The 26,367-nt window shown below is 33.1% G+C and overlaps 3 protein-coding genes across 4 annotated transcripts; 2 read left to right on the top strand and 1 right to left on the bottom strand.

Moving 5' to 3' along the window:
• The first annotated feature begins 13,535 nt into the window (after window positions 1-13,535).
• LOC119644434 (probable cytochrome P450 301a1, mitochondrial) lies at window positions 13,536-21,698 on the top strand. Its single transcript, XM_038043983.1, has 8 exons — window positions 13,536-13,835; window positions 19,910-20,060; window positions 20,113-20,225; window positions 20,285-20,478; window positions 20,549-20,750; window positions 20,819-20,981; window positions 21,042-21,290; window positions 21,358-21,698. Exons 1-8 carry the CDS (start codon window positions 13,537-13,539, stop codon window positions 21,676-21,678), a joined length of 1,692 nt encoding a protein of 563 aa, XP_037899911.1. The 5' UTR covers window position 13,536; the 3' UTR covers window positions 21,679-21,698.
• Window positions 21,574-22,749, bottom strand: LOC119644435 (adenylate kinase isoenzyme 6 homolog). 2 transcript variants are annotated; one of them, XM_038043984.1, is made up of 4 exons: window positions 22,317-22,749; window positions 22,105-22,256; window positions 21,743-22,050; window positions 21,574-21,651 (listed from the first exon to the last, which is right to left on the bottom strand). In XM_038043984.1, the coding sequence occupies exons 1-4, from the start codon at window positions 22,366-22,368 to the stop codon at window positions 21,615-21,617; spliced, it is 549 nt and encodes a 182-aa protein (XP_037899912.1). In that variant the 5' UTR covers window positions 22,369-22,749; the 3' UTR covers window positions 21,574-21,614. The 2 variants fall into 2 exon arrangements, with proteins under 2 accessions (XP_037899912.1, XP_037899913.1); XM_038043985.1 differs by lacking the exon at window positions 21,574-21,651 and having other exon boundaries at window positions 21,718-22,050.
• Window positions 22,750-23,270: 521 nt separating this feature from the next.
• Window positions 23,271-25,683, top strand: LOC119644431 (protein stand still-like). The gene is made up of 4 exons (XM_038043981.1): window positions 23,271-23,805; window positions 23,878-24,186; window positions 24,737-24,829; window positions 24,889-25,683. The coding sequence occupies exons 1-4, from the start codon at window positions 23,464-23,466 to the stop codon at window positions 25,384-25,386; spliced, it is 1,242 nt and encodes a 413-aa protein (XP_037899909.1). The 5' UTR covers window positions 23,271-23,463; the 3' UTR covers window positions 25,387-25,683.
• Window positions 25,684-26,367: the final 684 nt, after the last annotated feature.

Here is a 26,367-nt window from a genome sequence, read left to right as displayed (position 1 = left end):
ACAAACTACATCCACCATGGAAAGATGGATATCTACTAGATACGTTATTCTTCTTAAAATTTGTAGAAATTGAAGACTTTACAAAATGTATAAACGTAGATATTCACCCAACTCTTTTTATACGGTTTTTTTTAACCGATTTTGAAATAACACGGTTCGCCAGTAAGAAAAGATACAGTTTTTTGCACGAACCCAAAAAAAAAAAAGTTTTTTTTAATTATAATTTTAATAGAGTCTTACAGAAACTTATCTACACCACAATAGAATACAATTTGGGGAATACCACGATCAGAAGTCGGTCGGTCTATACCCACACATGTATTACTGATTTGGTCTAGTACGGGGAATTTGATTCAAATCCGACAGTTGTGGTAAATATATCTACTAATAATAGTATTTTTGGTCCCGTCCGCAATAAACACACACGCAAGCAATGATGAACGGTTGCGTAATTGATTTTTATCGCTAGTTTCAATTGAAATTTTTATACCTTGTACTTATGGACTGAATTTTCAACGTACTACTATTTATTTCTTTGTACATATATAATATGGGTTTGATTAATACTTTTTTTGGAAAAATATTTAGAGCTTCTTAGTCGTACACAATACTTCAAAGTCGTGGAAGATGTCTCCAAATTTACCATATCTCGCCAGTATTTTTTTCCCAATATTTTTTGCAAAAATTTCAAAGGAATCTATTTACCGTGTAAAAAAAGATTTGGATGTAATTAAACAGTGTAAAGTCCGATTTAGCAATATTTGTTCGTCTGTGACTCCGTTCTTTCCCAAGCCGCCCGCTTTCATCGAGGATTTAAGATAGGACATTGAAGACAAGTATTTTAATTTGAAAATTTCAACATACCATCTATTCATCTATCAATGTAAAATTTAAAAGAAATATTTAGAATGAGTTGAAGGGTCGATATGATAAAAGTCCTAACCAGTCGTATAAAAGAATCGATCAGCTGTTTAATGGTCTCTTATAGGTAGCATTTTCAAAATATAAATTTTAATCAACTTGTACGTATGCCTTCCTTTTTGTCTATGTCTTTTGGCAAACGAAGCGATAACATATCGAATGTGAAATGCCATTTATAAAAAAGCTGATATCAATTAGTTGAAAATTAAGTAAACATATAGATCAATGAAAATATGCGTTAGGCGTTGAACTTGAACATCAAAACATTTCGCCATAAATATGATAACATTTTCTTTTATTTTTGTTAATTAAAAAAAAAAAAGTCTTTTTATCGAAATAATACTAAATAAAAATGTGATTTTTTCCTTTTTTTTTTTCTTTTGATATTTTTTTTTTTTAAACTCAAACGTTTGTAAATATTTTGCATGTAAGAAAATCTAAATCTTTATAATAATAAAATGATTATAAAACACAGCATATTCGTACATAAAAAAAAAAAAAAAAAAAAAATTAAAATAATTTCCTCACTATACACATAATCTTTATGCTCACAACAAAAAAAAAATTACTTGCATTTCTTACATTACTTACTTCTTCACTTCAACATTAAATTCAAACTATTATCAAAGAAAAAGTGGTTATAATATTAAAAAGAAATAAAAAAACATTTTACACACAAAAAATTAAAAAAAAAAAACTTTCCATTTAATAAGAAGGTTGTAATTACCTGTTCGTCTATTCCTTAGTTTTTGTATTTTGTTTTTTTTTTTAAATTTGAAAACAAAAAATTTTGTAAAAATACTTGATTCATTTTATATGAACTCAAAGCAATAATTTGTTGCCTGATCACAATTAGTATTATTCTAAATGAATTTCAACAATTTATAACTATAAGAAATGTATGTCACATTATAACATCACAAAATATTTTATTTTTATTTTTAATTACATTTTTTTTTTTTTCTTTCAACTCCACTACCACTGAAGTACATTGTTCTGTGTTACATCACCATTATGCGTTTGAGATGCTTGTAACCCTTTACCATATCTTGATTCCAAACTTGCATAGGATTTTTAGATCAGTTAAGACTTTGTTCAAAATTTTTTACTATGAACTTTTTTGAAATGAATAAGAGAAAAATTACATTGCAAGAAGAAAAGCAAAAGCGAAAGAGAAACATGTACAGAGACGAATACGTACTGATGGTATTTGTATAGACATAGGAGTAATCAGAATTGATGTAGCAGTGTCCGAGTGTTAGTCAGTCTTTTGCTCTTACCGCATTCATGAAATCAAAATTTGCTGGAAAATGTGCCCAACGGCTCACCATTAAGTACCCTACACCATTTCGCCTAATACACTTGTTCATATAACAGCTTTTGTCAGTAAGACCTTATTTGAAAGAGATCGAAAGTATGCTCCCATCTGAACAAATTCCAATAGCGTTCATCTATGGACCAAAACACGTCAATGAACCAAGTTTCGGCCACCATTTCAATTATATATAGTTGTTCATATACTGACTGTTGTAAGTAAGACCTTATATTGGAAGTGGTCGAAAATATGCTCTGGTCAGAATCATTTTCAATAGCTTTTGCTGTTAAGCCAAAACATGACTGTGTATAAATTTTCATCGACATATATCGAAAATTTCCACCTGTAGGGTAAATACAAGAAAGCAAGACGGACAGACAAGTTTAAATCGCTACACAAAACGACTCTGAATCGATCGGTGTAATGAAATGTGTATCTATCTCAAGTCCTTTTGACTTCTGCATACATCCGCACAAATTTAACATACCCGTGTACCAGAAGTAGTGTGCAGGGTATAAAAATAAAGTGATAGACGCCTAAAATTCGCTTTTAGAAGGTGTAAGTTGTTATGCTTCGAATTTTTTGTCCATAAATTCGCAAATTTTTATATATTATGAGAAATATATACAAATATTTGATGATTTTCAACCATTTTATAAATTATCTACAACTACCTACTACGCAAAAAGAAAGAGTACAAATTCTTTTCGTATTCATAAATTGTGCCATATAATCTAATACTTTTTAGATAAATGAAAAATACTTCTTCTTCTGCAAACCAGATGATTCCATATGATCAGACATCTTTTGATTTATATAGGAATAGGAATTAATCTGATCGCATATAACTATCGAAGTGTTATAATTTTTCGTTAATCTGAACCTATAAGCTGTATTTCCTTGCCCTAGTCCACATCTAAAAAACAATACGTACATATATGTAACCAACCAATTCAGTTTTGACATAAATAAATTAAATTCTATAGCGATCCGAAATCGATGAAAACAATTAATAAGAAGTAAATCTCAGTCTCAGATTTTGCAAAGGTTTCTAGAGAGTCAATATTATTAGCCTTAAAAAGTCGACCCTTCATGAAGAGTGTATTCGTTCACTCACTTCACGCTCGAACTACACTACTACACTACATTCGAACTTAACGGGCCCAAGTTCGATTTTCAGATTTCCTAACGTGTTCTAACGATTTTTAAAGAAAAAAGGAGAAAAAGAACCCCGTTAAATACTCTACACCAGACCTCTTAACATAGACATACCTGCGAGAACTTTTCAACTTTTTCACGTTACATGGCCATTGTTAATATAGTTCATCCTTGGATCAAAACACGCCGATGTACTAAATATCATCAAAACACTTTAGACCGAACCGAAGAATATCTAACGGACAAACGCACAAGCAAGCTTAGACCGGGAGTGTGTTGTGCACATTCCCACAAACTTAATATATAATGGTGCGGGGGATCATATGCGAAAAATTAGGAAAGGACTCATGGCTTCGTCTTTTTAGCTTCTGCAAATCCAAAGCAATTTCAGTGTTAATGGCAAGCTAATTGTATTCAAACTCAATTGTCATAACTCTCCGCACCTTAGGTAAGAATCCCGAGAAGTCAGTGTCCGCGGGTTCAAATCCCAAGTGCAGCAGATTTTACTTTGGTTGTAGTTATAGTAAGTGGTCAGTCGGCAAAGGCATACAATTTCTTCTCTCATCACTTATTTCTGATCGTCACCGTTTTACACGAATTGGGGACATTGCCTAAATGATTGGTCATATTCACAAAAAGAAGGGGAAAAAAAAAAACTGCCGAATCTTTTTCCCAGATTTCATATATTTAAGTCAAAGTATACCACGAAATATGTAACAGAAATACTCTAATATGTTGAAAACGTTATACTTTCCGTGGAGTTACCTATATTCACTTGTTCGTCAAAGCGAAAGCCAAAGCGCCGCCGGTTATTGGAACACAAACTGGAACCAAAATTGATAAAGAAACCGAAAAGGAGACGCAAGTTTTCATTGGTGGTCAGCACAGAAATAAATAGAAATGTTCTCACAAATATTTAAGACGTGTAAATGTTTGTTTGTTTCAAAATTCCGAACCGATCAAATTCGTTACAATTCCTTTAAGATAGCAAGTATCCAAAAGTGGATATAACGGCCCTTTGTTTTTTACTTTCTGGTAAAACTCTCTACGCGTAAAATTTTAATTTAACTCCATAAACCAAATTTAACTATAAACTACATAACTATATGGGTGAAAAACAAAGACATTTCAATATTCGAAAATAATTCAGCGATTAAAAGACTTGAGTTTATTTTATTAAAAGAAATGTGCAAAGGTTTTGAGAAAACAAGTAATAAACCTACTGCGAGCAGTAGGCTTATATAGGAAGAAGTCGAGAAAGCGATTTGATCCAAACCATTTTCAATAGCTTTTGTCGTTGGGTCAGAAAGCGTCGATGCGTCAAATTTCGTTAGGAGACACGGCCCACAATTTCGCTTAATATACATATTCATATAACGAGTTTTGTAAGCAAGACTTCATTTGGCAAGTGTTCAAGAAAGTACTCCGACCTGAACCATTTTCACTAGCTTTCGTACTTGAACGAAGACATGCCTGTGTAGCAAATGTCATCAAAATATCTCAAAAATTTTCGGACTCCAATTTGAAGGTAAATAAAACAAAACACGGGCAGACAAGCTTAGAATCAAGCAGAAGAAGAAATTTAAAAGCAGAATCACCTTCTGAAACGATCAGTATAATAAAAGGTGGATTTATCTCAAATTCATCTAGGTGTTGTACCACAAGTGGTATAAGAGTACAAAAAAAAAAAAAAAAAAATGCATTTACACAAATCATTAATCGATTATAAGCTCTTGTTTATGTGTATGTAAATTTCTTTTATATTTTATTTAAACAAAAAAAAAAGAAAAAAAACTATTATGAAATTATTCATTAAATCTACTTACAGATTGAATCTTAGAAATTAATAAATAAAATTTGTAAACAAATTTAATGGAAAAACAAAAATTGTTCTCTGCCATGCAAAAGGAAAAACGAAAACTGTAAAAGTCACAAACTTTTGTAATTTATTTTATTTAAATATAAATATACGCGACGACTAGTTAAGCAAATGTAAATGTATATGTGTGCATAACTTAAGTTACATATATATATAGATATATATATATATATCTCGCCATAATATGTATGCGGAGAAGATATTCACTATTATAAATATATTTCCCTTAATGTAGACATATTTTTGCGTACATATTTAGTCTTTTTGCACAAGAACAAGAAGAAGAAATCGGTAACAGTTAAAAAAAAAGTCTTGAAAGAAATGACAAAATAACTATTGCTGAAATATTTTACAAAATCAAAAAATATAAGCAAAATAAGCAAAATAAGTAAATAAATAAATAAATAAGAACAAAAGGCATTTATGTAAAACAAAACATCACATAATTTATAAATTATACAAAATATATATATAAAAAAAAAGAAGAAAATTATAAAAAATGAATGTAAAAAAAAAAAAAAAAAAATACTTAAAATTTGGAAATGTTTTTTCTTAAGTTTCATTAAAAAAGCAAGTATGAACATTATAGTCGGGCAAGGCCGACCATGAAATATCCTACACCGCATTTCTCTAACACAATTCTTATTTTTGTACGAATTACTTAGACTTTTCCACTCTACAAAGCATCAATTTTCGGGAGCATCATTATTAGGGTAGGATCCAAAAAATAGGCCGACATGGTCCAAATTTGGTACAGTTAATTTTTTTATATTAAATTACTATTATGATATTATTTTCATCACGAAGCATTTTGAAAATTACATCTTCTTGTCGCATGAATTTCAGTTTTCGTTTTATGAGAGGGGAGGTTCAAAAATTGCCCCAGCCGGTCGAAATAATCATCCTTTCATACCAATTTAGAATGACGCAATACTACTACTTAACCACTTTTGCCGACAAATATAGAAACTTCCAATTTTTTTTACTTTTCAGAATAGGGCGTTATAAGGGGAGTGGTTAAAGAACTAGACTGGTGCGAACCACTTTCGATGGCGTTCGTCCTTGAGCCAAAGCCCGTCAGCGTGCCAAATTTCATCGAAATATCTCACAAATTCCGACCTGTAGTTTGAACACAAGTTTACACAGGACAGATATCAGATGGACAGACAGGCTTAGGTCAATCCAGATTATGATTCTGGGTCTATCTTAAGCCTTTCTGCTTCCGCATTAACTTAATATATTCTGTACCAAAAGTAGTGTAGAGTATGGTACGATTGTTATGGACAATCGTTCTCTAAAATCATTACCGGCTTTGAAACCTCTAAAGTTGATTATTTTTCCTTTATCTATTTAGAGAGAAATTCTCAATCGAATAATGGTACTGGGATAGCCTCAGCGGCTATTCCAGGCGTCCTTACTTTAATACGAAGAAATTCCAACACTCATTCATATTCTGATACAACTCTTTTATTGACCTACAACTGAACTTAAAATGACTTAAATATCTTAAACTTAAAATGTCTGTTTCGTCCTAAGATCACTCGCCCAGGGACGGCACAGACTATTCTCTATCCCTACTAAATCATATTTTGCGTCTCCGGCGCTCGGGCCTAACGGATGACTACGGATCCTAGTTTTCCGGTGTTTACCTTACCCCCACAAAGAAGAAGGAAGTCGGAAGTCCTCTTCTTCTTGTTTATACTTTTGTTCGAACACGAATTGACTTTGCCAAGCAGTTATTTGATCAGTTCCCATTCCATTTCGTTCTTACTTATACAATGCTTACTTACTATATCATCGCTATAATACTCGCAAGAGAATAACAAACTACTGCAAAAGAAAATGAGCGAAAGACGAATATACTTCTCCCATTTTAAATGCAGTAAGAGCTCTTTATTCGCGGGATATATGTTCCATAAATATGTCGCGAATACAAAAACCGTGAATACGGAATCGTAATTTATATGGGTTTATAGGGGATACGTTCCTAGGTGACAAAATAAAAAAAACAAGTATATAAAAAAATCAATTTTGTATTAAGACTTGATATGGTATGATGTGTTTAGATTATCTGTTTAGGCCCTAAGCTGCTCGGCTGCAGTACGCCAAGTCTATCCATCTTTTATAATGCCAAAGTGTCTCGGCATAAGACGGTCATTAATCTTAATGGTTCAGGCAAATTGAATGCCTAATGCTATTAGCGAGTAAAACGCTTGGTTGAGTTGCTTTATGAGAACTCTGATGAGAACTGATTTTCTTTATTTTCTTAGGCAGTATTTATACTAAATTTTTACACTAAATTATTCTTATCTTATTCTAAACAGGATTGTAATTGCTTACTAAATTATCCTTATCACACACTATATTATTCTTATATAAACAGAATTATCACTGTTTACATGCGAAGTGAAGTGTGTGACATTTTATTTTATCAAAAGGGTTATGCTGAAGTGGCATAATTTTGTCACACTTCAAGTGGACGCATACGATAGTATGCGATCACACTACAGTTTAATTAAAGTTTTTCAAGATTTTGATTAATTATCTCAAGGCTTAGGCAATGGTTTGAAGAAGTTTGTAAGTTTCTCTTGCTTGGCAGTTTTTAAAAGCTCCTTCAATTCAGATTGATACGCAGCAGTCGCATTAGCAATTTGCCTCGTTCCATAAACGGATCAATGTTCATAAAGAAATCGCCAAGGTCATTTGCCATTCTTAAACCTTCACTAAGATTTTGCAAATTAAATGTCACATTTCCAGTGCTGTTGTTGAAGCCTCTTCTTTAATTGAATATTTCCTCCAAGTCAATTTAAGTGAAATCTTCATCTAGCGATTCAAGCAATTCCTGAATATCACTTGATTCTATCTGTTCGAGTCCATCTCGTCCTATTCCATTTGCGATTTCGGCTATGTTTGCGGTCAAAGTTTAAACTTACTTGCAGATTTTTCGTCATTTTCCGCAGTCAGAGCAGAGCACGACTTCAATGTGTGTGACTTCAGTTCTTCCTATGATTCTTTTATGTTTACGATGCATTTTGCTACGTGAAATTTCTTCCTGCATACCATAATATTCACATCAGGATTATATTCGATATTGTCCGATATGATTTTGAAGGTTCGTCTAATGTAATAGAGCTTAAAGGCCTGGATTATTCCTTGGCCCATAGGTTGAAGCAAAGCCGTCGTCTAGGAAGGTAAAAATGTCACTTTTTTGTTTGGATGCATAGTTTCAAGTTCGCAAGGATGACCTGGTGCATTGTCCAAAACTAGAAGTGTTTTAAAGTCTAAATTCTGTTTTTTTAAATAAGTTTCAACTTCAGAAGCAAAACAATTCCGCAAAATTTATAGCCGCGAATATGGGAATTGGCTCGCATTTTTTTAATCCGCGAATAGTGAAACCGCGAATAAAGCAAGCGCGAATAATGAGCTCTTACTATATATACTTATCTACGTATGTCGATTAGCATAAGGAAACTAGGATAAAGAAGATTATGGAAGGATGCATTAAGTTAGTTTCAAGCTTTATAAGAACTGAGATAAATGTAAAAGATTCGGATCTTCTTGCCAGAACATTTACACTTTGCGGTTAAGTGTTAAAATATCAGGATATGCTTGCTGTTTGCCCTTTGTCCCTGCTATAAATCGATCCAGTTTCTTATATTTAATTTTATTAAATTTGGAGAGAAGCGAGTTTTGAAAACTCGTTTGGGTGGCGAAATCCTTTTCCTATCTCAGCTCGCTTAGAATTAATAATAAAAACAACACAAGGCAATTTTTTCATAGGCGTTGTCTACAATGCTGAAAATTTCGTGAAATAAATTGCCAGGAAGTAATAGTGAAGTCTTCTATCGTTCTTGGTGTTTAAACCAGTTTGCCGATTTCTTGGTGGAGCTTACCCTAAGATATGAGGAAGAATATAAAATTAAAATGCATAGCTCAGGTAAAAACAAGAAAGTTGTGATAGACATTGCTTTTTCAGAGAAAATCTTCTTTCTGATGATTTATTTTGTATTGGAAATCAAAGGGTAGGTTTGACAAGATTTAAAGGGTTTAAGAAAGCAAGATCCTATTAAGTGGTGAGCAATTTTACTCAGACTATAAAAGATGTGAAGATTAACTCGTGACAGCACTTAAAGCAAGAACAGTGAAGCGTGGATCACGAGCTACAAATTCTTTGCAAACGTCAGCAGTATCTTGAAGAAAAGACTCACCGCTCGTAGCACCATGTCTAATAGGAAACATCTTGCGTCCATCAAGCTTATTTATATAAGCAACATTTTTATTAAAGAAAGCGATGAAATAATGATAAACTTTTTCATTAGGATCAGCAAAAGTCTGGCCCTCCGTGGGCTACAGCTAAAGCTTGATGATTTTCGCGGACGGCCTTTTCACGTTCTTTTGGTGTCATCTCCTTCGAAATGCCATCGCCCAAAACTAATACTGAAGACGAAAATTATAAGAAAAAACTATAAGGTTGAACTATTAAAACACACTCTTTGTTGTTGGCTATGCAGTATATGAGAGAAATACAATAGGACTGTCTTCTGATCTATCTCGTTTTATTGAACAACTGGCAAACGTCAATCGTCTCACTGAAATATATATTGTTATGAAATTCGCTTTTGCTATGACACAGTCCGTATCACTAGATCGTGGATATTTTGATCAAGAGAAATGCACTTCAAAGTTCTTTTATTTTACTACTTTGTCTTTCACAACAGTAGGAATATTTATTTACAATTTATTTTGGCCGTACTTTCAACTTCTACGTTCTTGCCAGACTAACTCTACTTTTCACAAATATTCGATTTATATACAATTTTACAAGAATGTTACTATACCTAAATTTATGGTTGTGATCTAATCCCAGCCTGGTTTTTCCTCTAATCGTTTTCATCGGCCTGCACCTGCATGACGAGCCTGCGAATATGCACTTAGCTTTTACCTGTTTGCTTTTCCGCTATTCGTTTTCATCGGCCTGCAGCTTCATGAGGCGCCTGCGAATGCTCATTTGATTTTTCCTTCCTTAGGAAATTTATTATTACGAAAATTACTTAGCTGACATTAACTGGATTTGGGATTTTCGTAACAATATATATAAATATGCATAAAACTATCAAAGTGATTGATTTAATTTGCAATTTGGAAGTGGAACGCATTTGGCCCAATTGTGAGAATTAAAATTTTTGAATTGTAATGAATTTAACTATGACACTATTGTAAACTTGTAAAATTAGTAACTACGTCGCACAGCGCGACAAAGATGCTGAGAAACTTCCACTGTTCCTGCCAAATATAAAGTCGATAGATATCTCTATTTAACATAGATACGAGGTGATCTATTTGGCTGGTTGACAATTGCTTGCTGAACATATTTCTCTTCGCTGACCGTTGCTTTTCTCCATCTTTTCTATTCGCAGTTTCCCAAGCCACCTTGAGGTGCCGCGACAGGCACGTTACCAAATTGTTTTAAATGTCTGGTATCACCTATAGGCCTAGGCGGGGTAAAGCCCTGCCTACCAAAAGTATAATTTAATATAATAATTTAAAATACTAATTATATAAATGAATAACATAAAATATAATTTAAATGTGTGTGTGTGTGTGTGTGTGTGCGGATATCTGCAATGCAAAAATATTTCGGTTACCGAATTTTATAGAAAATGACCATGAAGTTAACATTGGCCTACAGAAATATCGCATTCTGCTGAAGCGATGAATGGAGACGTAAGCTTCTTTTTTAATCTAAAATAAAATGAACATAAATGAATAAATTAGAAATAATGATAAGTAAGGATTAACACAAACTTACCATTGGATTACAACGAATATTCCATTACCAAACACTACAGAAACTAAGCAACGATTAGCTGAATCAAAGTGTGAAAAAAGGAAATATTATCAGATTTATAACAAATATCGAAATCGAAAACTAGTGCTCTTGATATTGAAAAGAGCTAGAAAAATATAAACCAATTAGCATTCATCCCGAAACCTTTCAAATCTACCGATTTTCGTAACTGCATTCCGAGAGAAAAACCATTTACAAGCGAAATTAATATATTGACACTTTTTTGTGTTATTTTTTTGGGATTAAAGTATATCTTTGGTTTATACCTTCATATTTAGTCAAGAAAAAGCTGGAATATAGTTTTTATCTTGCAGGAAATATATTTTTTGACCCCCAAGCCCTAAGAGTAGTTTTTAATACGGGATACCTTAGTTTTTCGTACTGTACGCAGACTTTATTGGACTTTATATAAAGCACAACAGTTTTAAATTTCGCGAAAAAAAACATTAAAAAAAAAACATTTAAAAAAAAACATTAAAAAAAAACGTTAAAAAGGAAAAAATATTATATTTGCTAGTGAAAGTTTATTCCGGAATAGTTAAAAGAAGTTAGAACGGAGAGGTAAGGCTTGGTTTTATTTTACTTGAGAAGACAAAATAATTTTCAAGCTCATTTAACATTTCAAAGCAAAGCATGAGTAACATACGAATATAAAGTTTATCATACACATGGATACAAAAAACAATCCAGTCCATCCGGCAATTTTCGTCATTAAAGACATTTAAAGAAATGAAGAAAACGCATTCATATCCATCGCGCGTCACACATCACGCTTTCCAATCGCAGTAAATAAAACGGTCCCTTATGTTCATCAAATGCTTGAACAATCATATTAAAGTTATTCTAGAAGCTTCAAAGTATTCTACTTTAATATATTCCAATGTATGCACAACACTGTTAAATTACATACCCAGATGCGAAAACAATCAAAACCTTCAGTCAAGCAGTCAAAAGCAATGCGTGCATTTTTTAATCAAAACAGAGCTCACCGCACAATTAAAATGTCAGTGAACTGCCCAGAGCACTACATGATTATCCTGCTCACACTACAGTCCACATTGCACGAGTTTAGTGTAGAATGAAATTTATTGAAACATTTGCAGAAAATAAAATTTGATAATCTCCAATATGTTGTACTACCTGCTGTTTAGTGTTTTTCGTACACATATATATTTACGTGTGTACCCCAGAGAGAATGGGGCGTCATATCAAGAGACTTTAACAGAATTCTTGTCCATCCAAGTAATAAGAATGAAAGAGCAAGCAGTTGAATCGCTACTGATTAAGAGCGTTGTTGATAGCAGGGCACAAGAAGTCCGTAATAATATCCTAACTTGAACAAAATGTTGGAACATCTTATCATTCAGTTGTCCCCTGTACACAGCAGTTATTCAGCGCTTTACTATCAATAGTGATTTGGCATTCTCACTAAAAACAGATTGACGGATGAGAGATCAAACAGCCAATAGTTTATGGAATTGTATAAATAGGAAGAATGCATTTGTTCTTGTAAAATAAAAAAGGAAATATATGACCCATGAAACTATAAGGAAACCTTAAAGTTCATACATTTTAGATTGAAAATCAAACGGAGCTATAAAACTATTAAACTTGAAAAGTTTCAAAGCAAAATGATGTATGTAATGAAAAGGTAAAGCGACTTTCTTTAACTCCACTTCCGCTGATCGCTTTCGCAATAACTGTTTCTCTAACGAGTAATATATCACGGATTACTTCTCCATTATCAGATTTTCTCTTTAATCGAATCTATTCGCTTTTACTATTCATACACTGATATCTACGTTGTTTTCGAATGCAGATAACAAAGAGAAGGATCTTAACTTAAGTTCAATTCATTGCATATGCTCTTTAATAACATGCACAGCTTGGTTTCATTAGAAACACTCATTGCTGTTAGGCACGGAAGAAGAGAGCAAATATATTCTCTCATTTCACTCTTTACTAACATGTACAGCTTGGTTTCATTGAAAACACTCATTGCTGTTAGGCACAGAACAAGAGAGCAAATATTTTCTCTCATTTCACTCTTTAATAATATGGGGAGATTGGTTTCATTGCTATTAGGCATAGAAAAAGAGAGCAAACATTACTGTAAATTTACAGTACAAATACATTTTTATTCATGTATGGTGTACCTAACAGCGAACACGAAAGAAAACTATAAAAAAACCGAGTACAAGTGATAGCATCAACAGTTGTTAAGTGTTGGTTCGAGTAAACAGTCAATTGTACGTGAGTGAAAAACGCATCTATCCAAGTACTTTATTGCAGAAAGTTAAGAAAACTTGGATAATATATAAATATAATTAATGCTCAAAAAGAATTCCATTGATTAGAAAAAAAAAAAAAAGAAAATCAAATCAAATAAATTGTATAAAGGAAAAAAAAAAAAAAATGAGTTTATTTCCAACAAAATTATTACGTATCATAAGTAATATGAATACCTTGACAGTTGCGTTACCATTTAGTTCAGCCAACGAAGCATCAAAAAGTGCATGCAGTTTTCAACAGTCACGAAAAAACTCGACCACAACAACGGAAACAACATGCCCTCATCTCACTTTAGATACTGCATCAGCAACCGGAACAGCGACAACAAATCCATTAAGCTCTGTCGCAGAATGGGCAATAGCTTTACCGTATAACGAAATTCCTGGTCCAAAACCTATACCTATTTTAGGTAATACGTGGAGGTACGTGTAAGAGGATTTCAACAATCATTTCAAAAGTGATTTTCTTACTAAAAATTATGGTGAAAACTTGTTGTCTTATGAGCATTGTCCTCATGAAATTCAGGTTTTTTTTTTTCTTTTTGTATTTAACAAGAGTTGATTGTTGTCTTATGAAAATCGCGGCATTGTAACTGAAAACGCATCTGTAAACTTATAAAAAATTGAGTTTCTTTTATAAAACTATTCATAAAATGAAAAGAAAACATTAATGAATGTTGCGTGCGAGAAACTTTTCAAAGAAGCTAAATGTGAAATTATCCAACATTGCCTTGGAAGGCAAGAAAAAAATAAAGATGGAAAATAGTAATTAAAAATACTTTTGCTTTTCTTTACTACGAACAACAAAAACAATTGAAAGCGAAAGTTTTGCCGCGCGATTATTATTTGGAATAAAAACATAAAAAAATCTATATAATATAAGATAATTCTCTGATATAAATGAGAATTTAACAAAATTAAGAGAAGATATGTGTTTAATATTCTTGAGGATCAATAATTTTTAGCTTAGGTAATGTAAACGTAACGAGAATAATCAAAATCTCTTGTTGCAACATAACAAAGGCATAGACTGTAGAGGCGACTAAATAAATTTCAAATTTTTTGTTTTGCTGTTACCTGCAGCGTAAACGTGATAGTTTACACGAAAAGCAACAAACTGCATGCTTTTAAAAGACTTAAGCAACAAACTTGTTTTAAGAAAATCATAAACTCTAAAAATTATGTGTCTTTGTATGTTTGTAAAGATATCGAATTTTTTTTTTTTTCATTATTTTTTCAGATATTTATATTTATTTATATTAGGGGTACAAATAAATTCGGTCTGTTGAAATTGGTTGGGTTCAATTTTCCCAAAAATTCTGGCATAGCTAACAGGGTCCTTTGAAGTTTGCGAGCATTTGGACAAAAATTGTTAGTCTTCGAAACGATGAATATTCACATACGTCTGTCCGTCTTCAGCAAATGCATCACAGGAAGTGATTTTCAGACTTAAGATGAAAAGTTTAACTGCGCCCTGCGGTATTCTCCAAACATGGCCGTCTTCCGCATACCAGTTATTCAGATCGGCGCAGATCAGTGGTTCACAGACGTTGAAGATGTACAAAAATGGGTCAACGGCTATTATGCGTCCAAACTCGCAAGTTTTCACCGCAACAGCATCCATTAGCTACCCGATAAACGTCGAAAGATCATATATAATCTTGGTGCTTACTTCGATTGTAGCGAACATATTTCAAATAAAATTGAATTTCATGAAAAAACGGAAGGAATTTATTTGTACATCTGCTACATAAATACATATATAAATAAATAAATGCTTGCATAAGCAAACACATAAGTACAACTGCAGACACAAACAGAAAATTTGCTGAGAGAAGTATTTTGAAAAAAAAATAATTTCAATACAATTTTTCTCTACATAATAAGAAAAGGAATTAACATAGCGCTAGGATTTGTCATGCAAACTTACTACCCCTATTATATTCCCATTTAAGCCAAGCACTGACTCTAATTGATTTTCTTAATTCAGTTTAATAGCAAATAATCCGATCAATGTTCTGATTGCCTAACTACGAAATCAACAAATAGTGGGAACAATGTATACAAAAAAATAAAAAAACTGTGAACGCTTGAGACAATGGCGCATGTTATAGTACAAGGCCATCAATGACAAGATGGAGAATTACTTAAACGAAAAATAATTCAAACAAAACTCTACCATTTACTTAAATGATGATAACCGTAACGACTTTTCAAAATGTGTCTCCAAATTCAACTTAGCCAAGTAAAATTGGCATTCACCAATACATAATTATAATCTCTCTCTCTCTATGGTAGAGCATACTTCTGACAAAAGCGAATATACAACACTCTCTAGCTGTTATCTTTGTAAGATAAAATTTGGATAATATGTATAAGCAAAAAAAAAAAAAAAAAAAAAAGGTGCTATGTGAGAAGTGATCGAAAAAGTGGCCCGATCTGAACCATTTTTAAGAGGGTTCGTCCTTGGGCCATAACATGTCAACTTATCGGATTTCACCAAAATATCTTAAAAATTGCGAACAATGGGTTGAGCAAAAGTATATGACGGATAGACATTTCTTGAATGGATCGGTATAAAAGAAGTTAGTGTAAGGTATAAAAATTGTTATGTTAAAAATGAACAAAATGCAAAACATCGAAACCTATTCAGAAAGTAATTTTAATCTATAAAGCCATAGACTTAATTTTCTCGGTCAAATCATTTCATTAATAGTGTGAACCGATGCGATTTATTTTTCATAAGGAAAGTGATAAGGAGAGCATTATGAAATGTTTAGAATATTTCGATGAATAATTGACTGCTAATTAATCGTTAATTTGATATACTACTTAGTAAGTTCGTAGGATGACATGAAGTCACAGATATTGAAGAATTTATATGATTTTTACGAACGTACGAACAGTTAGATAAAATTTCGTGAGACATGATATAGTTTGCAGTTGTTTTAGTGACTTTACGCAGAGTTATTCAGAACAACATATATCAACTACGATTCACCGTAAAATAGTCTAAGCCATCCTATAGATAGGTATTCATGAAACGACTTTTCATAGGGAAATTATTCGAAAAAGTAATCGGATCCGAATCATTTCCAATAGCACTCGGCCGTGTGGCAAAACAGGTTGAACATAAGAAAAAAAAAAAACGGACAGGTAAGATTAGATCGTCTGATACGATCGGTATAGTAAAAGATGGGCCTGTCCTATCTCCCTATGGGTGGTGCGTACATCCGCACAAACATAATACTCCCCCGCACCATGCTTTCAGACAAACTCCTCAACTCCTAGTCGAGGATGAATCGGTTTTACAGTCAAGCAAAATCCACTGGAAACTATGTTCAAGTACTTGATCGATCACATCTCTGTGAAGCTCGCTCCGAAAATACAAATTCCTTTTAGACGAGTACCTGGTCTTTGATCGACCACAAATTCTTAAAAAAGCTTCCATAATCAATTATAAATGAACTGTTTAAATCGTATCGAATGAAACCTCTCTCACATCCAACTTTCTTCGTAACTATATATCGATCGCTAATCTGCTTTGAAACCAATCAAAGCTAATTAGAATTGAAATTCTGTTCAATTGTGCGCCTAATAGCCAACCACAAGTCTACCTCAGAGCTATTAATTTTTTACTAAGCGAAAATACATGAAGTTGGGTAAAATATTTTCGAGCCTGAACTCACTAACTTACGAACAAAATTTTATATGAGGCAGCATGTCAATGTTCCTTTAAGAAAACATAACTTGAAAATTTGAAATCTGACAGACGGACAGGCACGAACTATTTTTGTAATTAATGAATGAGTCTCGCCAAAGGTCTTCCGGACGACGAATATCTCTGAAGATTTTTTTAATGTTGCCTACGAACTTGTAGATAAGCAGAATAGAGAACAATGAGGAAAAGTTTTCTAAAAATGAACTCTTTCACAGGAAACTATATTTTTGCACCCTACACAACTTGTGATGCAAGGCTATATTAAATTTCTACGGATGTATACAACGCCCAGATGCACTTCAAGCAGAATTGTGGCGATCGATTCAGAATCACTTTCTGCATCATCTTAAGCTTGTCTGTCCATCTGTCCGTCTTGGTTTTTTGCATTCAATCTGCCAAAACGTCTATTTGAGAATTTTCGACGAAGTTGGGTATACAGACGGGTCGTGGCCCAAGGGCCAAGGGAACAGTATTGAAAATGATTCGAATCGGCCCACACCCCACATAAAACTTTATCCTGAAAAGTCTTCGTACAAATAACTGTTTTAAAGCAAAATGGTGTAGGGTCTCTAACGGTGGACCATGCCACACTATAGTGTTTTTGCTTGTTTGTTTACTATAGGAAGAGGCTTTCACTGAAATGCAAAATTATTGTTCGGTATTGCTGACGACTAACCTAATATTATGAACATGTATGACACACAAAAGTGTAAAATCGCGAATTTTCGCTTTCACTCTACTTCCTCTAATGTATCGATTTCGATTAATAATATTAAATATTCGAGCTTTTGTTTGTTGCGTTGTACGTATGTGTGTTAATTGCTTTTCTATAATTGTATTACATATGCTTGCGTTCATATAAATATTACATAAATGAATAAAAGACAATATTTATGCGAAGCATGTCCAAATCGCTCGTCACCATACAATAAATAAATATTCCATAAAAATTTCACGTTTTATAGGTTTTTTTTTTTTATTGTGTTTATATTTTAAATTTTTTAATTACCTCCAATAACATATAACAACAAGCGTACCGGCTATTTTAACATCGAACTCCACCAGACGTTTGTATTAAGTAAACGCAGATGGATAACGATAGGAGTTAAATATATACGTCTTTTAACGATTTGTTTACATTTTAACAAATGCAATAAACCAAACACATAGATGACTAAGTCATGCTTGTCACTTAGTTAATCAGAAAAATAAAGAAAAAACACACCAAAATGAATATAAAAAGAGCAAATTATATATAAGATAAACTTGGTAGAAAGATCGTCTAACTAATTGCCTCCACCTTCAAAGGTGTTAAAAATAATTGACAGATAATATAATCTTAGATGCTAGTGCTCAGCCTAATTTAGTCCTAGCATTTATTTTTTTTGGCCCCAATAAATTCTCATAATAGTAATGATAGTAATAAACAAAACTAGCGGCCGGATTCTGATCAGCATTGTAGACACATCAGGATATATTCATTTCGTGTAGATATTCGTAACAGCCAGAAGGGCTTAAGAAATTGATCTAAAGCTGTCTGTCCGTCTGACCGTCGGCCCTTGTAAATTTGTATTCAAGCTACAGGTTGTAATATTTGAGATATTTTCATTTTGTCCCACAGACGAACGCCTATGAAAATGATTCGGATCGGTCCACTTTTTCGATCACTCCCCGTATAATGTCCTATTTTGAAAAATCGTTATTATCGTTATTAAAAATTGCAAATTTTCAAAATTTCTCAGTAAAAGTCGCTAAATAGTAATATTTCGGCATTCTAAATTGGTATATACTCTTTGGACAAGCTTGGGGCAATTTTTTAACTTCCTCTCATGTAACGAAAACTGAAACTCATACGACAAAAAGCTTCAATGCTTCATAATGAAAATTATATCGCAATAAAATAAAAAGTTAACAGTACCCAATTTGCACCATCTCGACCTATTTTTTGGATTCTGCCTTAATAAGGATTTGCACGAAAATTGATCCTTTGTAGAGCAGAAAAGTCCAAGTTTTAATATGTGGTGATGAAAATTGATGCATAATAGTAATTTCATAAAAAAATAAAAAATTGTGTTAGACAATGATGTGCAGGGTATTTAGTGATTGACCTTGACCGACTATGATGTTCTTACTTGTTTTTAGGATAAGTCTGATAGGTATAAAAGATTCGGTCGCTACCGAATATAATTTTTTTACTTATTTTGAAAACACAGGTTGTATCAGTTTATATAGCAACGCGATCGCGCACTTTTACCAAATTGCTTCATTTTCAATACCAACCTGCATGCAAGAGTTTCCATTTATTATGCTAAATTTGAAGCCGATTGCTACATTTTTGCGACGAGGACGGATGGATACGTAGATATCGGTTGAGAATTTCTCGCTGATCAAAAGCATATATACACAAGAGGGGGTCTCTGAAGCTTCCTTCCTTGGGTGTTGCAACCGTTTTGACAAAATGCATATTCGCCTGTGAGCATAACATTATTTTCTCCAAAATAATTATGAATTTACCGTTCATAGGCCACTTTGTCCCAAAGCTGCGTGCATAATAACTTCTTTATATGGTTTGCAATTGAAATGAGAATTTTTAGAAATTTTCTACAAAACATTACCATTACGACGACTTTTTAAAATATTTTTCTTTAAAATTTTATATTAATAATAATATACTTTTCTTACTGTACCTTACCTTACCTTACGAGAACTTTTTAAAATATTTCTCTAAACAATTTGATACCAATAATAGTATATTTCCCTAATTGCTTAAATGTAGGTTGATGCCAATTATTGGTCAATATACTATAAGTGATGTAGCCAGAATTTCCTTCGAACTGCATCGGCAATATGGAAGAATTGTACGTTTTAGTGGCTTAATTGGAAGACCGGATTTATTATTCATATTTGATGCCGATGAAATTGAAAATGTAAAGAAATTTAAATTTCAATCTCAATACATTTTTAATTGAACAATCATAGTGTTACCGCAATGAGGGGCCTACTCCGTTTCGACCGTCAATGCCGAGTTTGGTGAAATATAAAAGCGTTGTACGTAAGGATTTCTTTGGCGATTTGGGTGGAGTGGTGGGAGTGTAAGTTGGATTAATTTCAGAAAATACATATTAAGGACGATTTGTAAACATTATTGTAGACATGGAGAAGCTTGGCGAGAATTTCGTTCGAAGGTGCAAAGACCCATTTTACAATTATCTACAATAAGGCGTTATTTACAGCCTTTAGAAGTGATAACCGAAGACTTTTTAAAACGTTGTGTAGTTCTATTGGACGAGAACAATGAGTTGCCTGAAGATTTTGATAATGAAATACATAAGTGGTCATTGGAATGTATATTTAATATAAAAAAAATTACCAAACTAATCACAACATCTTAATCATCATGATTTACTATTTGCAGGCATTGGTCGAGTCGCTTTGGATACACGTTTAGGCTGTTTATCTCCGAATTTACCTCCGGACTCTGAACCACAACAGATTATTGACGCCGCTAAATTCGCTTTACGTAATGTGGCCACTTTGGAATTAAAGGCGCCATATTGGCGTTACTTTCCAACGCCCATGTGGACTCGATACGTTAAGAATATGAATTACTTCGTCGAGTAAGTTATCTACGAAAAATTTGCATCACTTTTAAATGATCTGATTAAGCGAGGGTTACTTTTTGAAGAATTTGTCTAAAATATATAAAGAATACCACGGTGCGTTTGAAAACTGAAGGTCCAAGTAAAAATGGAGAAACATCTCTTTTGGAGAAAGTAATAGTAACGCAAGGAAACGAAAAGATAGCTACCATTATGGCTTTAGATTTGATTTTGGTTGGCATTGATACGGTCAGAGAAAAAGTGAACAAAATCAGTACAAAAATATTTAATAGATCGTTTCTTTTATAGATATCCATGGCTGTTTGTTCTATACTCTATCAATTAGCTACACGTCCCGAAGAGCAACATAAAATACATAAAGAATTAAAACGGTTATTGCCAGAACCCTTTACTCCGTTAACAATAAATTTATTAGATCAAATGCATTATCTAAAAGGTTTCATTAAGGAAGTTCTCCGCATGTATAGCACAGTAATAGGTAATGGTCGTACCTTACAGCAGGATACTGTCATATGTGGTTATCGTGTCCCGAAGGGTGTAAGGATAAATGAACCTTAGAAAGAAAGATTTATTTGTTCTTTGTTTTAATGCTTGTCTTTTGTAGGTCCAAGCTGTGTTTCCTACCTTGGTGACCGGTAATATGGAGCAGTATGTCACCGAAGCTCATATATTTCGACCCGAGAGATGGCTTAAGCCTCATCAAGGCGGGTTTGAAGGCAATCTACATCCTTTCGCCTCTCTGCCATACGGCTATGGAGCGCGTATGTGCCTCGGACGTCGCCTAGCCGATTTAGAGATGCAAATATTATTGGCTAAGCTTTTACGAAATTATAAATTGGAATATAACTATCCCGCCTTGGATTATTCGGTCACATTTATGTATGCTCCCGACGGACCACTAAAGTTTAAAATGACAAGAATTTAAATTTAAATAGTTTATGTCCATAAATAAACTTTGTTCATTTTATTTCCTTTTCCAGGCTTTATACCAATTTTTGATGGCCTTTAAATTTTCTTCCGCTTCTTGTTTTGTTTCATTTGTCAATTGATAAACAATATCGGATTTATAGGAATTTTTTGCCTCTTCCAAAACAATCCCAAATATCTCACATTCAATGTTTGATTTCAACTTCTTATCGTTATAGTTCCGCTCTTTGAGACGGTCAAAAAAAAGTGCGGTATTAGAGCAAGTCGTCACAAAAACTGCCTCAAACCATCTTTCCGGAAAGAAATCACAACCATGATATTCCACAATATTACCGCCTTGCTGCATTAAGGGTTCTAAATAGTCCATTAACTGTAAATGCATTAGTTAGTTCTCTAGAAGATACAATATATACCAAAAATGTACTTTATCTTCATCTAGAATGGGGCAGTCGTATTCTTCGTCATATTCCTCAATCAGGTTGTGCTTTTTAGCCAGTTCGGAGCAATTTAACCAACGTAATTTTAGCTGTTCAGCTAAACGTTCGCATAAATAACTTTTTCCAGTAGCCGGAGTACCTATTATAATAGATAAAAGGTTCTTAACTTTTGTAGATAAGATTCTAAATTTTTACACACCAGTGATAAGAATATTTGGAACACACTCCTCTTCTTCAGTTTTTGTAGACATTGTCTTGGTGTTTTCTTTTTTTTTCAGATATTTGCAAAAAAATTCTACAAATCCGTGCCGCTTTTAGATACTAAAATAATTATCTCAAAGAATTAACACAGAGATGTATGTTTAAATGTTAAGCAAAACATCTGGTTTCGTATTAGTTGTTTTCTGCGACTTAATGTAACGCAATGCAATTGTTCGTAAGCATTAAATTAAACTCTTTAATACTTATCATTATAAGAGAACATGTCTCTTTTCATATCATCATTACCTCGTTAGATGCATTCAAATAAACGTAAAAGAAGTCATATTCCTTCAAATTCTTAAGCAACTAGTTTTTTGTGGACATTTGAAAAAATTAAGGAAATGTTTTTTTTTCCGTTCAAAACTATTCAATCTTATTTTAAACATAGCCCTTAACCTATCGCATGGATAGCTGGATTTAGTTTCATATAAACCGATGAAAAGTAACCCTGTATTTGTTTAGAATTGAGAATAATTCTTTTGCAATAATCAAGAATATATGTAACTTATGTAATCTGCTTTACTAAACGCACTTATTACACACATATTATTACCAAATTTAGTATTTGTTACGTTATTCATAAGCACCTAAAAAATTTTCTTATTGGTTGGTTATAACATTATCCAACACATGCATAAAACTGTTAGGCTGTAATAGGAAGAGCAATAAAATTAATTTAACTTTAAAAAAAAACTTTTTCTTCTGTTTATTTGCATTTTCATGCGTGATTTTAGTAAACGTCATTATTAGTACACAAGACAATTCTCTTGTATTCCTTTCCATTCGTTTGAACATTTTTGTACGCTTGGCAACTCTGTACGCATTTGCTGATTTAAAACACCTAACGGTACTCGGTTTTTCTTTGTTATGCTTAGGTTTCTAGAGGATGCATTTGTAGTACTGAAAAATGCCCTAATACATCTTCACATAAGAATACCGAGAGTAACAAGAACAATATCTAAGTAAATTATATCGCTCTACTTGGGGGGATCGGCCAATGAGAAACTAAAATCAGTAGCAGCAACAATTAAATAAGAGCGGTAGCATTCGATTTTTAAATATCAAGCTGGTTGGTAGCAAATAAAATGGAAGACATAGAAAATTCTTCCTTAAATTCGCAAGAAAATCAAAATTATGATAATGCGAGCCTCCCAAAAACGATTACCGATATAAATCAAGGAATATCTGCTGCCGCAACACTCAGCAATTTTAATGAAAATGCTGATATAACGAACGAGAACGAACATTTTAATTGCAATATGGATCAATCTAGACATTATCATATTCCTTACATACTAAACGGGGAATTGTACCAGATACAAACACAAGAAGGTGAGAATGTGACAGTGAAATGTTGCAATTGCCCACCGGACCGTGTTTATCGTGGTAGTGTTAGATCTACCGGAAATTTTCATATGCATATTAAGGTAAGTGTAAAATGTATATATAATAAATCTCGAAGCTCAAAGTTACAGTTTTCAAATCTTGACAAAATGCAGCGTCGACATCCAGATTTGCTGGGCAAATTGCATAATATGAAGGTGAATGCTCTGTTGGAGCGACGTGATCGTTTAATGCGAAATAAAAAATTTAGTAATCATCGTTCTCATCGCAATCTAGCCACATCTACTCCCGTCAGAGTTTTTAAAACTGAACCTATTTCGCAAAACCAAACAGACATTCAATTTATGCCAGAAGTTAATCGTATAAATTCCTCACCCGAATTGAGTTTAATGCATACACATAAATTAAAAATTAAGACCGTTTTCCGGCGTCATCAGCTTGAATCGAATGAAATGCGCCAGGAGGTAAGATGTTAAGAATTTATAAAACTTGTTAACCTAATATCTAAAGAGATGGAATGCATGTGTATACTTAATTCAATCCAAGCCCTTTCTCTCTATCTGTATATATATATTCTCCGCATGTGAATATCTATGACATAATATTTAGGTCTCTAATTTTCTTTTATCCCTTCATATGTAACTGTAGAATAAATCTTTAGCATCTCATCAGCATGTCGAATATCATTCGAAACGAGAGAAAAACTGATTTATTAACTTTAGCAATTGTCTGTGATGAATTTCGAACCCGTATATACAAAATTTCGTTTTTGTTTTGTCTTATTTATCTTAACTGATAAATATCTAATACTAACACAATTTTTGCTCTTTGGTTGCGTTGCTGCTCTAGCGTGTATGCTTTCGTACCGTTATTAAAAAAATCTAAAAATGTTCGTAATCTAAAGTATTTACGCTGGTAAAACATGATCTTCTTCTTTTTTTTTTGTTTTCTCTCTTCTCCTCTCTCCCTCTCTCGTTTGGTACGGTAATATTTAACAAATGGAATAATATGAAGGCATCAAATAATGAAAGCTGCGAAGAGGTACCATTGGATTACAGCTTTAAAACAGGAAATCAAAATGTCACCTCAGAGGAGCAACAGCAAAAGGTAGGGATATAATTAATACACACGAACAAACAGACAGATAATCATATTTTAAATTGTAGCCTACGCAACTGTTATCTACAAGCGCGCAAAATATCACGGAGTTGTCAACGATGCAGCAATCTATTAACGGCGATAATACTCTTTCATATCAAAACGCAAATGAGGCAACAATATCTCCTGCAATCAGCTTGCGTAATAGCTACGGTTACAACTTTGCTGACGATGCTGGCACTGTCAATGAACGCAACTATCACAATTTATCGAACGTAAAACCTGAAAATTTTTCAACAACCGAAGAAGCAATTAATGTTGCTAACCTCACACAAACCACTTCTACAGAGAGTTTTAATTCGATGCAAGGAGATGCAAGGAACTCCGGCCCTGACACTGGCAACCGAGATAGCAATTATTGGTCCGATGTCATATTACGAATTGAAAAATATTTGGAGCTAATACAAAGCGAATTGAATGTTCGCAATCAAATCGAAACGGATCGTATGTATTTGGAAATTGCAAAATTTAAATATCTGCATCCAAACTTCCATTACAATTGGTAAAAATTTAAGCGGATATACAAGTTCTTTTTTCGATTGAGTGAGTTATACGATTTATTATGAAAGATATATGTTTAAGTAATAACGTGAAAATGTACTTTTGCGAGCTTAAAGATGAATATGAATAATTCGAATGATTTGCTGTAAATATCATTCAACATAGAATCCTAAGATCATGATTTAATAGAACAAGATTCATAAATATACGAGAATCATTTGTATCAAGCTAGTTAAGCCTTACAATTATTAGTATTAAACGACAACTAAGTGAAATACAGTTTTTTTTCTTTTCTCAAATCATTTCTTGAGTTTAATTTTCCTCTACTTTTGAATTTGTCAATTTGTTTTAATGCGATGAATATCTCAAATTATCAGCACTTTTCTCCAGCGTCAAATAAGCAATTTGCATTGCCAATTGCTGCTTGTATTGCTGCTCTTACTCTCAGGGATGTTTCTCATGTGCGTTTTGAAGCCAGCCAAATGACGATAAGAAAATAGGGAATTCGAATATCGATGATAACGTTCTTAATAGAAGTAAGCCGTTCTATCTTTGCCAGGTTCAAAGATTGTAACGCCTTTTACGTTTTGTATTCTACACCACTTGTGCTACAAGGAGTAAGTATGTGCGGACCGATGTTAAACGCAGAAGGGCTTTAGGTGGACGTTATATGATACCGCCCGATTCGTAATCATTTCTGGATCATTTTCTATATCGATCTAAGCCTATCTGCCCGTCTAATATCTGTCCATGCAAATTTGTATTCAAGCTACAGATCGTAGTTTTTGAGATATTTTGATTAAATTTGGTACAGTGACGGGCTTTGACCCTAAGGACGAACTTTCTTGAAAATGGTTCGAATCGGTTCGCCTTTGCGATCACTCCCCATATAATGCCTGGCAAAAGCCAGTGCAAGATTTACTCTGCTTAGCTAGAGTAGTAATCGAAGATCTTACGAATAATAATATAAGTCTAAGCATATATTG

The sequence above is a fragment of the Glossina fuscipes genome, unplaced genomic scaffold (assembly GCF_014805625.2).
Source record: "Glossina fuscipes isolate IAEA_lab_2018 unplaced genomic scaffold, Yale_Gfus_2 116793, whole genome shotgun sequence".
Taxonomy (NCBI): Eukaryota; Metazoa; Arthropoda; class Insecta; order Diptera; family Glossinidae; genus Glossina; species Glossina fuscipes.
Note: the sequence above shows the minus strand (reverse complement) of the source record. Positions and strands in the feature narration are given on the sequence as shown.